Raw genomic sequence first — 13,717 nt, forward strand, 5'->3', positions numbered from 1 at the left:
CCACGGTGCAGGGCAGGTGGAGGTGTGACAATTAGCCTAATGAAGTGAGGAGTCAAATCACACTCAGTGCTGTGCTGCCTCTGGCGTGAATATTCATAACTTGTTGGCTTTATGTCTACATTAGAAAAGACGCCGCTCTGCTGCAGCCTCGCGCTGAATACCAATCGTCACATTTCCAACCTGTCAGCACGGAGATAATAAGCCAATCTACAACAGCGCCGCCACACTTTTTTTTTTTCTTTGTCTGTCCTCCCCTGTCGTCTAACGGTTGTTTGCAAACACAAGCGTCCTCCATTTCTTACCAAACTCACTAAACGGTGATGTCAGGCTTCTAACGCCTCATTTTTAATGCTGATGTCAGCTAACTGAGTCAACAAAGCAACTACAAACCTTTATTTTTGCTGTCATTTTATTTTTGTTCATGAAAAAGTTTCGGGTCATTACACATTGCATACGAAACTTAACTTTTCACTTATGACTAACACAGGGTCACTCCTGGCTAAATTGTGAGCCACCCGCCCTTGTTAAAAAAACATGTTGCCACTATTTTATTTATGTGGAACTATTTGGATGTTGTGCATGTATTGTAATAAAACATATATTAATGGAAAATAAATTGTTCACTTTTTTGGGGGCGTAAAATAATAATTAAAACATAAATGTGTATTTGATCCCAGTACAATTATTTACAGGCCCAGCACTAACTAAATTTGCCATAATATTACTTTCAGTGCCGCAGCAGGAACGGGCTGGGAATATGTTTACGTAAAACTCCTTATATAGCGCCCTGTATTTCGTTAAATGACATTTTACATACTATTAATAACTCAAATCGCGGGCCCCTACACACGTGTAGCACGTGATCTGTAATATAGGGAGAAGCGGTTTTGGGTTTATACAATTGGTGCCATATTATGATTATTACTGAATTTCATATGTCACACTATATTACACATAGTCTATTTTTGTACATTTTGATATAATCTATATTGTCACATGAATATTTAAACCCATCAAATATGTATGAATAAAAATGTAAACTAGATTTGCATTTTATGACAATTAATATATTCAAATACAAGGGATATATACAGTATTTGTGATAATTGCATTGTTAATAGCATCCACAATACATTATATTTAAAAATCAATGAAAATAAATATATAGTTATGTGGTAATGAATCAGATCAATTAAATAAAAAAATCATTTTGACTTATTTTTTATAATTTCTGCTAATGTGACAATAATAAATATACAGAAACATTTCCAATAATGTCCATTTACAATACATATAATAGTCATAACTATGTCTAACTGCTACCATTAATAATATATATCGTTTTTTAGATCTGGTAATTATACAATTTAAACATATATATGTTCTGTATTTTTGCAAAATACAATTATATTGCATAGGTAACATTAACTTTCCATGTGCTAATGCAGGGCCGCCCACCTCTCTCTATACACAGATCACGCGCTGTGCGTAGGGCCTCACGATCCACGAGGGGGCCGGATTTAATGAAGAGACTTATGGAAAATGTCAATTAATGAATGACAGAGCAATTTAAATTAAATGTTTAGAGCAAATGTAATCCAAGCCGCTTCCTGCTGGTCACTGATAAGAGTATGACAAGTTTCACCGCTGGCTCCAGTGGCGCACAGCTTGTTTTGAAAGGCAGTGGAACGAGGTTTGAATTCCGATCCAAGTTAAGTCAGAAAGGTTATTTCATTAATGATGTTGGTATTTTCAAGGCCTTTCACACCAGGCCCACGCCTTATTTTGAGTTTCTTAGTATTTTCCCGTTTGCAGTGTTTTAGTTCCTCTCCTGTAGTTTTCACTTCCTGTTTTCTCGTTTTCTGCAGCAGCTTCACGCCTGCCTTTAAGCACAAGTTCCCACACCTGTTTTCTGTTTGTAATCGAGACTATTTAGTTGTGCGGATGCTTTCTTTCCTAGTCAAAACATTAATTGTCATGTCACCTTTGTCCAGTGTTGGACTCTTGGTATTCTGGACTACCCTTTGTGCATGCCGTTTTTCCGCTCCACGTTTATCGTAAGTCTTTGCTGCTGTCCGGCATCCTGTTTATTTTCGTAGCTAGTTCTGTTTTGCTTGTCATGCATAGCTTCCCCTCTGCTTCGGTGCTATTCCCAGCAGCACTCGGTTTTGTTTTGCCTTTCATAGAACAAATGCTTTACCTGCAAGCTGCCTCCTACCCTCTTCTCCATCTTGAAACTACAACAACCATCACCGACATGCGCCGTAAGCATCACAAAAATTATTCTGCAATAAAAAAATAATTATTATCAATCTCTGTCCCATTCATTTGTTTTAGTTCAAACATGAATCAAATTGAATAATTAATCGAATCTAAAAATCGTTTCACAAACAAAAAAGTGAACAATTTGTAATCTGAACGGTCCTCCAAATAAAATATTGCTTAAAGCCCCAATTGAACCCATACTAATGAATACAGTACCACCTGAGGAATTGAAGGTCCATAATATCATCGCTTACGTGCAGTGATTTCTCCAGATTCTCTGAACCTTTTGATATTACAGACCAGTGATGAGTTGATGAGGCGTCATGAAGCGTTTCGACACATTGCAAAACTGTATTGATACTGTGTCGATAAATACTGACATCTGCTGGACATTAAAAATCCCTACCGGCAACCTATGGACCGACTCAACTGACACTGATTTTATGACCTAGTATATACAATAATATAAAACAAGTCACTGTATTTCATTTAGGATTATTTCATATCTTCATTTAAATAAAAAAATATTTTTATCTTTTTTAGATACAGTCAATAAATAATGTGAACATGTATCATAACATGGAAATCTAAGAGAACGTGCTTTTTTTTACACATTTTTATTAAAAAAAAACTGTTTTTGCAACGTATTATATTTTAGACGATTTCTCTTCTTAGTTATTATTTCTCCGGCTGTAGAAAAGACCTGCTCACAGGGCACAGAGGAGGCGTCAGTGCGACACAGTTCGCGTATCGGTCACGTGACCGAAACAGCTCATGATCGGTCACGTGACTTTCTAAAAGCGGTACGCGCACCGACACAGGGTTTTGCTCTATGGGCTCGACGCATGCGCCGATGCATCGGTGTTGCCGGACCCATCACTATTACAGACCGTAAACGGTGAAATCCCTAAATTCCTTGCTCTTTGAGAAATGTTGTTCTTAAACTGTTAGACAATTTGCTCATGCATTTGTTCACAAAGTGGTGACCCTCGCCCCATCCTTGTTTGTGAATGACTGAGCATTTCATGGAAGCTGCTTTTATACCCAATCATGGCACCCACCTGTTCAACTGGTGGATGTTCCAAATAAGTGTTTGATGAGCATTCCTCAACTTTCTCAGTCATTATTGCCACTTGTGCCAGCTTTTTTGAAACATGTTGCAGGCATCAAATTCCAAATGAGCTAACATTTGCAAAAAATACCAACGTTTTCCAGTTCGAACGTTGAGTATCTTGTCTTTACAGTCTATTCAATTGAATAGAAGTTGAAAAGGATTTGCTAATCATTGTATTCTGTTTTTATTCACGATTTACAAAATGTGCCAACTTCACTGGTTTTGGGTTTTGTAATGTTAGACGATATAACATGATAATTAATCCTTTCTTGGTCTTATCTATGACAGAAGTATTGTAAAAAGCAATGCAATGCAATGAATTATGTCACTCTTTCATGAGGAGAAACTCGTGACTGCAGTATGAGACACATTTTCAACGGCAAGTAATCTAATTTAAAGCACATAAAAAGATCAACAATCAAGCCAATTGTCATCACCAAAAGTTATTTTCTCTTTGAGTATATTGTATTGTACTGTGTTGCTGTAGTTTCTCATCTCCATTCGTGTACAGGCAAGCACGTCATTGAATGACAGAGAGCCATTTGTCATCAGCTGTCAACTGGACTGCTGGTTCTGGTTAAGAACAGGGCCGCCAGATGGAGGTGGGATTATCCCCAAACGGTATTAGGGCCCTCATTTTGAGAGAAAGACTATATATCTGTCATTGCCTTGGACACACATGGTCGATGATAATGACTAATCACAGTCATGGCACTCTAGACAGTTCAATTTATGAGGATAAGATTTTTTTTTAAGTATTTCCTAGAAAATGACAAAGGCCCTATTGTTGAAATATTTTCTCAAAGCTATGTTATGTTACGTGAACAGAACCAGTAGTAATAGTAGTAGACACTTACCAGGCCAACGAGACATATTTGTAGAACCTAACACTGCCATCGTGCGGCGGGTGAGTGTAGGGACGCGTCTCTCATGATTGGACCCTTCTGTTCCCTAAACCTGCACAAACATCTCCACATGTTATGTAAACGCTTTGGACGGCTTTGCTACTGTAAAACAATGCACACTTTCCTGGGATGAGATGTTGTCACTGCAAGCAAGGTTAGCTGTTCAAAATCTGACAGGCAAACATCCTTCCACACTGAAATGTTAGGAAGAAAAAATAGAAACTGCAGTAGAACATATAAATGCATACACAGTATGGAGGCCAACAGAATACTGTATATGCAAAACATTCCCATGTTGCTGCACATGTGGGAATGGAAGAGTGCTTGAATGTTTGTCAATGAATTATTCATATCTGGAAAGTAGGTTATGGTGCATTTAGGGGTCCCATGTAATGTTTGTGTGTTTTACTAGGACTATAAAAGGGGACAAACCATGTGTTGCTTATTATTACAATAAATAATTACAGTAGATTAGGTGGCTGTCCAACTTATTTTGAAAAACAAATAGAAATTATCTATACAGGACTAGAAAAAGTTAGTCCAAATATATGTTTTTGGGGACAAATGTAATTTGTAAAATATAGAGCTTGAAAGTAGGTTATGATGCATTTCTGAGTCTTTGTATTTAATGTGTGTATGTTTTACTGGGACTATACTACTTGCTGCCTATTATTTCAATGATTAATTATTGTACATTAGGTAGCTGTCAAACATATAATGTAAAAAATTATAATTTATCTACAGGGCTAAAAAGTCATCATAATCTCCTTTTTTTGTTTACCAATCTCAAAATGACTTTTCTTCACAAAATACTTGACTTCACTATTTGTACCTCACAAATACATTATATTCCCGTACGTTACAAATGTAATTAATGACTTATCTGATTCATGTAACGGTCTATTAAAATCAAGTTATATATTTTTAATAGGTTTAAGTCTAGTTTTGGTGCAATGATGGTTCTAGCTACAGTACAGGCCACAGGGGCAGTTGCCCAGGGCGGCCTTCCCTATAGGCGGCATCGCAAGAATGAGAGGAGAAAAAATGTTTTATATTTTTTGTGCTCACCCGCGCTAAGGAAATGTGATCATCAGGTCAAAATATTGTGTGGAATAAACCAAATCATGCCTCAGATTAATTATGAGTAGGGATGTCCGATAATGTTTTTTTGCCGATATCCGATATAGTCCAACTCTTAATTACCGATACCAGTATCAACCGATACCGCTATATATACAGTCGTGGAATTAACACATTATGCCTAATTTGGACAACCAGGTATGGTGAAGATAAGGTCCTTTTTTAAAAAATTTATAAAATAAATATATATATATTGATATATAATGTAGGAACCAGAATATTAATAACAGAAAGAAACAACCCTTTTGTGTCAATGAGTGTAAATGGGGGAGGGAGGTTTTTTGGGTTGGTGTACTAATTGTAAGTGTATCTTGTGTTTTTTATGTTGATTTAATAAAATAAAAAAACCATACCGATAATTTCCGATATTACATTTTAAAGCATTTAAATCTCTAATCTCTAATCATCTCTAATTATGAGGTAAAAATTTCGGGGTTTTTTTTGTTTTTTTTACAGAAATCACTTGAAACTAAGAAATGAAAATTAAAAAAAATCTTACATTCATGTAAACGTCTAAACTGCAATTGTTTATTTTGATTCTAAAAATATATAATAAAAAAAAAAAGAAATGTAAAGAATAATTTTTTAATAAAGACTTCTTCCGAAAATCTCTGCGTGACTGACTGCACATGCAGTGGGTACGGAAAGTATTCAGATCGCTTTAAATTTTTCACTCTTTGTTTCATTGCAGCAATTTGCTAACATTAAACAAGTTCATTTTGTTTCTCCTTAATGTACACTTTGCACCCCATCCTGACAAAATAAAATCAATCTTGATTTTTATTGCAATTAAAAATTAAAACATGTACATACGTATTTAGACCTTTTGCTCAATACTTTGTTGATGCACCTTTGGCAGAAATTACAGTCTCAAGTCTTTTTAAATACGATGCCACAAGCTTGGCACACCTATCTTTGGGCAGTTTTGCCCATTCTTCTTTGCAGCACCTTTCAATCTCCATCAGATTAAATGGGAAGTGTTGGTTTTCATCCAGGATGTCTCTGTACATTGCTGCATTCATCTTAGTCTAGTTATAGAGAGGTAACCAAGAACCCGATAGTTACTCTATCAGAGCTACAGCATTCCTCGTGGAGAGAGAACCTTCCAAAAGTATAAACATCTCTGCAACAATCCACCATTCAGGCCTGTATGGTATAGTGGCCAGACGGAAGCAACTTTTCTGTAAAAAGTTTGCCAAAATGCACCTAAAATACTCTGACCATGAGGAACAAAATTCTCTGGTCTAATGAGACAAAGATTAAACTCTTTGGCGTGAATGCCAGGCGTCATTTTTGGAGGAAACCAGGCATCATTCATCACCAGGCCAATACCATCCCCAAAGTGAAACATAGTGGTGGCAGCATCATGCTATGGGGATGGTTTTCAGGGGCAGGAACGGTGACACTAGTCAGGATTGAGGGAAAGATAAATGCAGCAATTTACAGAGACATCCTGGATTAAAACCAACACTTCCCATCCAACCTGATGGCGCTTGAGGTGCTGCAAAGAGGAATGGGCAAAACTGCCCAAAGATAGATGTGCCCAGCTTGTGGCATCATATTAAAAAAACTTGAGGCTGTAATTGCTGCCAAAAGTGCATCAACGAAGTACTGAGCAAAGGCTGTGAATACTTATGTACATGTGATTTGAGTTTTTGTATTTTTAATACATTTGTACAAAAACATCTACATTTATTTTTCTTCTGTCAAGATGGGGTGTTGAGTGTACATTAATGAGAAACTTTTAATTTCAACAAATGGCTGCAATTATACAAAGAGTGAAAATGTTAAAGGGGTCTAAATACTTTCCGTATCCACTGTAAACATCGTACATCAGCATCTTTTGTAATCTGTAACCTGTTTAGAAATGGTTTTATCATCATTTGTATACCAAATACTATATTGCGAGCATCGCTTTGATTGGAGAATGGATTGTGAATGTAATGGTGAGTTGCTGTGAAATTCACATCCCTATGGTAAAACATTGAATATATTGCATGGTCTATCTAGCGCAGGGCGCCGTTGAAAACCTCCATATAAAGCAGCTATGGCGGTTTTTCTCAGTCTCTTATTTATTAACATAACACCACGTGTGCATGAGTGTACACCTTAAAACCCACTTTGACACGGACAACACAGGACACGTCAAAGTATACAAAAGTGTTGTGGACGCTAAAATAAACATTGATGATCAAATAGTTTTTCCGTTGAGAGGCATTATTAAAAAAGTTCAAAGATGAAAAATGACGTTAGATGCCTCTTGAACAAAAAAAAAGAAGCTGCAGCATAAACTGGATTTGTTGTCTTGGCAAAAAGCATCCTGACTGAAACGAATCCAGAGCAGAGCCTCAGACGTCCAGATTGTCCTGCGTGGAAGTCAAGTTTATGCACATTGCGGCACCTGCACAGGTGGTCCACGGTGTCTCCTTTAGTTAAGCTGTGCTGGTTCAATTACGGTCCCTCATGGAGCACACATTTTAACTTTCTGGCTCCATGTGGGATGACGGAAAGAAAAAAAAGCGCAGATGGCCCCATTGGAATGTGGAGACTGTTAGTGGATGTTGAAATAAAAACTATCAAAATAGAATTTTTGGCTCCGTTATAAACTTCTGTGACTGTAATTGGTGTAATTAGGTCATTGTGGCACAGACGCCTAATTACACTGCAATCACAGAAGAAGCGGAGAGCCGTTATTTCAAACCTGCATGAAACGTTTGCTCTAGAAGACAGAGATGAGCGCAAAGACGCCGTACAGGAGCGCGCACGGGTAGGCCACCAGGAGCTGCTGCCCGTCCATTGCCAACGCGGAGATGAAGATCTTAGACGCCGACTGACTGCACCAACTGATGATGGCCGTCGTCAGGATGATTCCAAGCATGCCCCTGAGGAGGACGAGCAAGCAAAGACATCGTTAGGGGGGGGAAAAAACCTGAGTGTGTATGATTCTGCAACAGGGCGCTCACTGTAACGAGAAGATGACTCCGAAGCTGGACAGGACGATCATGGGAAGGAGGCAGTAACCAAGCACGCTGGCCACGCACCCGAAGGACACGCCCGTCATGCTCATTAGATTGAGCAAGCAGTACATGCCCAGGCAGCCGATGGCGCTGATGCCGTAAACGTAGCCAAACTGGATCTTACCAGACTGGGGAAACACAATTGAACGAATGAGAGGAATGCAGATGAAGGAAGAAAGATTGGTAATTTAAAAAACAGTTTAAAACTGATAATTGGACATTAGCAGGCCTTTTAAAAAGTGCAAATAATAAATTGTTCCTTGCAAAAAGAAGCTCCACAAAGTGAAGACAGCCATAGTGACACTGTTTGCAATCTGGGGCATTGTGGTTAATTAACAAGTCATATCAGAACAATGTTTCATTTGTATATTTTATTCCCTATGTGCGCCAAAATATACTAAAAGGCACAAGTACCAACTATCTACAACCTTTGTAGGAAATCATGCCGTGGTTGTTGCGTATTAACACTGCTTGCCAGACCACTAATGGTACCAGACGAACCGTACTTAAGCCAATTTGTGGTTATGATTTTGCGATACCCCCTTAATCATATTGTAGTATAATAATTGTGATGATTCATACAAGTAACTTCATCCAGCCCTGCCCTACTTTTGTTGGGTTTCTGGACTATTGTGTACTGTTCTGTAGGTTAGATGGCCTGACATGTCTTCAGTGGTTCTTTACATTAAAAAAAGGCAAAAGAAACACTGATCAGCATTAGCCGTTTTTAAAGAAGCGTCAGGCAATTTTGTAGATTCTTCAGGTGAAGCACAGCATCTTTAGAAAAAATATTTTTAAAATGTGCTGCTTATACAAATTTAGTTACATATACAGTATATACATTTTACATTAATTTGTACTTCACATAAGGAGAGGCAGTCTAGGGAAGGCAGAAAACACCACAAGATAGTCATGAAAATATCTAAGTTGTTTATAACAAGGGCAGATAGTCTTTTTCCATTGCCTGTAAAAGCCGTCATTTCAACACCTTGTTCACTCCCCGCAAAATGTGCGAGGCCTTGCAACTTTGCCCAAACGTCGTCAGTTCCCTAATCCAATTTCCCTTAGCGGCCCTCAAACACACACGTTAACTGTTCAACCAATCAAATGTGTCCCTGCAGTAGCCGGAGTCGCCCACACTCGTCCTTGTTTCCTAAAGAAGAAATGGTTCTGTTTTTACAATGTACAGTTCATGAAGACTGGGACAATGCTGTCAAACAGTTATGTCTCCTAGGAAACCTCCATATTCACATATCCAGAGTTATGTATGTATGTACAGTCGTGGTCAAAAGTTTACATACACTTGTAAAGAACATAATGTCATGGCTGTCCTGAGTTTCCGATAATTTCTACAACTCTTATATTTTTGTGATAGAGTGATTGGAGCACATACTTGTTGGTCACAAAAAACATTCATGAAGTTTGGTTTTTTTATGAATTTATTATGGGTCTACTGAAAATGTGACCAAATCTGCTGGGTCAAAAGTATGCATCCAGCAATGTTAATATTTGGTTACATGTCCCTTGGCAAGTTTCACTGCAATAAGGCGCTTTTGGTAGCCATCCACAAGCTTCTGGCAAGCTTCTGGTTGAATTTTTGACCACTCCTCTTGACAAAATTGGTGCAGTTCAGCTAAATTTGTTGGTTTTCAGACATGGACTTGTTTCTTCAGCATAGTTTAGCAATTCCTTTACCACTTTTGACATGTGTTTGGGGTCATTGTCCTGTTGGAACACCCAACTGCGCCCAAGACCCAGCCTCCGGGCTGACGATTTTAGATTGTCCTGAAGAATTTGGAGGTACTCCTCCTTTTTCATTGTCTCATTTACTCTCTGTAAAGGACAGGTTCCATTGGCAGCAAAACAGGCCCAGAGCAAAATACTACCACCACCATGCTTAACGGTAGGTTTGGTGTTCCTGGGATTAAAGGCCTCACCTTTTCTCCTCCAAACATATTGCTGGGTATTGTAGCCAAACAGCTCAATTTTTGTTTCATCCGACCACAGAACTTTCCTTCAGAAGGTCTTATCTATGTCTATGTGATGTCAGATGAAACAAAGATTGAGCTGTTGGGACAATGAAAAAGGAGGATTACCTCCAAATTCTTCAGGACAACCTACAATCATCAGCCCGGAGGTTGGATCTTGGGCGCAGTTGGGTGTTCCAACAGGACAATGACCCCAAACACACGTCAAAAGTGGTAAAGGAATGGCTAAATCGGGCTAGAATTAAGGTTTTAGAATGGCCTTGCCAAAGTCCTGACTTAAACGTGTGGACAGTGCTGAAGAAACAAGTCCATGTCAGAAAACCAATAAATGTAGCTGAACTGCACCAATTTTGTCAAGAGGAGTGGTCAAAAATTCAAAAATTTTACCCGCTGTTTCCGACATCTACAAAGCAATTAGCTACCGGCTGCAACCTGCTGATATGGAAGAGTATTACACGGTTACTCTGCCGAGCTCTAGACAGCACCGACACTCAACATCAACACATAATTTGCAGACTATAATTACTGGTTGACAAAAGATAGATAGACAGATAATCTCCCACGGCACACCAGACTGTATCTCGCGGCGGACTAGTGCCGCAGCACAGTGGTTGAAAAACACTGCCCTAGAGTGTGTAGTGTAGGTATGTTTAGCTATTACTTGTCCTCCAAGGATAATACTTGTAAGAAACATTTTATTTGGCGCCATTGAAAAAGACTTAGATGTGGCTTTACACTGTGGATAGACATTAGCCAATAGTGAGGACGCTACATTGCGGATGAGTTTGTTCGCTTGTTGTCAAAAATTGCAGGAACACAGCTAGAATATGCTATTAACATACATTATCACGATAGTATTAAAAGCTCTAGTGTAGGCCCAATTCATATTATTTATATTGTATATATCATCTATACCTCGCAACCCTTCTCTGCTGTCATACTATTTAGGCAGAACACATTGACAAACATGTTCTCTGCTGGAAATAAAATCCAACTACAAAAACTAGCCTTGTTGATACGAATGTCAGTTCCACCTGTAACTTGAGCAGTGATTTACCAAGAGGAGTGTTGCGCCAAAAGCCAAACAGAAGACCATGGGGCCAGCCAGGTCAGTCTCATTCATAATGCTGCCGTCTGCCGCTTTCAAAGGATGGAGGACTGTCAGCGTCTTTTGCCAGATGTGGTCAAAGTTGATACCTAATTCTACAGAGAGACAGAGAGAGAACAAATCCTGCAAGACTGCTCTCTCAAAGAGGTAGCGATGGCTTCACGGTTCAACAGACCTTCCAGTAGCGGCGGCTCGTCATCAAAGCTGCTACTGTACATGGACTGAGACGCGGACGGGGTATAGGTCTGTGTGGGCTGAAAGATCTGTCCTGTGTATGGCTGCTGGGGCTGCATCATTCCTGGGGAGGGGTAGCCCATTGGCTGGGAATAGTCATATTGGCCATATTGCCTGTGGAGCAAACAATGAGAATGGACATTGGGTACGTCAACACAGGGACAATTTCAGGAGGCTTTTGTCACATACTTGTTGTGGGGGTTCTCATTGTTGTATCCGTGGCCAGCCTGGTTTTGGTCTTCTACACTGTAGCTGGACTGGTAGAAGTCTGTGTTGAAGTTGTCAAACCCAGACATCTCTCACTGTCAAAAGGATGGCAGAAATAGTACTGTAGTAATTTTCTCTTTAATCATAATCATCACAAAATCACAGTTTGCTTACATTGATAACTCATGTGATACACATACGCCATCAAGTGATGTTTTTGAGTTTGAGTTTATTTCGAAAATGCATGCATACAACATGATACATCACAATTTCCAGTTTCTCTATTCAACATGTTCAAAAATGAGGAGGAAGAAGCAGAGTTTATTTAATCCTACCCCTTTCCCTTTACATATCAGTTGCTAAAACTTTTGTTCACTTCATTCACAATATACTCCATAAGTAATAAAAATACAAATAAATAAATAATTGGTGAAGTAAGTTATATTTCATACGGTGAGATGACTAAGATTATCTTGAAAATGAATGGATGGATGAAATAAAATCAGAATGTTTATCATGGTTTTTCTACTTTGTACTTTGTAAACACTAAGTTTGAAGAGTTTCTTGAAGTGGATTATATTAGTACCGTATTTTTCGGACTATAAATCGCAGTTTTTTTCATAGTTTGGCCGGGGGTGCGACTTACACTCAGGAGCGACTTATGTGTGAAATTGTTAACACATTACCGTAAAATATCAAATAATATTATTTAGCTCATTCACGTAAGAGACTAGACGTATAAGATTTCATGGGATTTAGCGATTAGGAGTGACAGATTGTTTGGTAAACGTATAGCATGTTCTATATGTTATAGTTATTTGAATGACTCTTACCATAATATGTTACGTTAACATACCAGGCACGTTCTCAGTTGGTTATTTATGCGTCATATAACGTACACTAATTCAGCCTGTTGTTCACTATTCTTTATTTATTTTCAATTGCATTTCAAATGTCTATTCTTGGTGTTGGGTTTTATCAAATAAATTTCCCCAAAAAATGCTAATTATACTCCAGTGCGATTTATATATGTTTTTTTCCTTCTTTATTATGCATTTTCGGCAGGTGCGACTTATACTCCGAAAAATACGGTACATTGTTTGCTTGATCCGTTCCATAATCTAATTCCACATACTGATATACTGAAGGTCTTAAGTGTTGTACGTGCGTATAAATGTTTTTAAATTAAATTGTTCTCTAAGATTAAATTTCTCCTCTTTTGTTAAGAAAAATTGTTGTATATTCTTGGGTAGCAAGTTATAGTTTGCTTTATGTATAATTTTATCTTTTTGTAAACTCACTATGTCGTGGAATTTCAGTATTTTTGACTCAATGAACAAAAGGGTTTGTGCAATTTTGAGTAACCGCACACATTTTATCTCTTGATGGTGGTCAGTTTAAATGGGTTAGTTAGTATTTATATTTGAAGCTAAATATCTTATGTTTGAATTGTAACGTATAAAAACGTAGAAACTTCCAACGGTTGGAATACATGTAAAGTCAAATGCAGTAATATAAAACGCCCAGCTGTTAGCCACATACGCTAACTGTATTACAGCTTTCGGATAAGGCTGCTTTTTGTTTGTTTTATTATCCGCACTAGTTTATAGTTGACTGTGCAGGATCTTGTACAAGGACTCAATTAAAGCCAATTCCAAACTATAGAACAAAAAAAAACATATTTTTACCGAAAAAGCTTGCGCACCGTCAACTTAGCTAGTTAGCAAGGGGCTAGCTAA

General features: G+C 38.2%; 1 protein-coding gene across 1 annotated transcript in view; it reads right to left on the minus strand.

Annotated features, from left to right (window-relative positions):
* Positions 1 to 7,474: 7,474 nt before the first annotated feature.
* Positions 7,475 to 13,717, minus strand: part of yipf5 (Yip1 domain family, member 5) — a 6,473-nt gene continuing 230 nt past the window's right edge. Inside the window, exons 2-6 of the mRNA XM_062048770.1 lie at positions 11,961 to 12,073; positions 11,713 to 11,885; positions 11,487 to 11,632; positions 8,388 to 8,569; positions 7,475 to 8,306 (exon numbers count right to left, since the gene is read on the minus strand). Coding sequence (XP_061904754.1) covers positions 8,144 to 8,306; positions 8,388 to 8,569; positions 11,487 to 11,632; positions 11,713 to 11,885; positions 11,961 to 12,067 — 771 coding nt within the window. The 5' untranslated portion in view covers positions 12,068 to 12,073 and the 3' untranslated portion in view covers positions 7,475 to 8,143. The remainder of the gene's footprint in view (positions 8,307 to 8,387; positions 8,570 to 11,486; positions 11,633 to 11,712; positions 11,886 to 11,960; positions 12,074 to 13,717) is intronic.

The sequence above is a fragment of the Entelurus aequoreus genome, linkage group LG05 (genome assembly GCF_033978785.1).
Source record: "Entelurus aequoreus isolate RoL-2023_Sb linkage group LG05, RoL_Eaeq_v1.1, whole genome shotgun sequence".
Lineage (NCBI taxonomy): Eukaryota > Metazoa > Chordata > Actinopteri > Syngnathiformes > Syngnathidae > Entelurus > Entelurus aequoreus.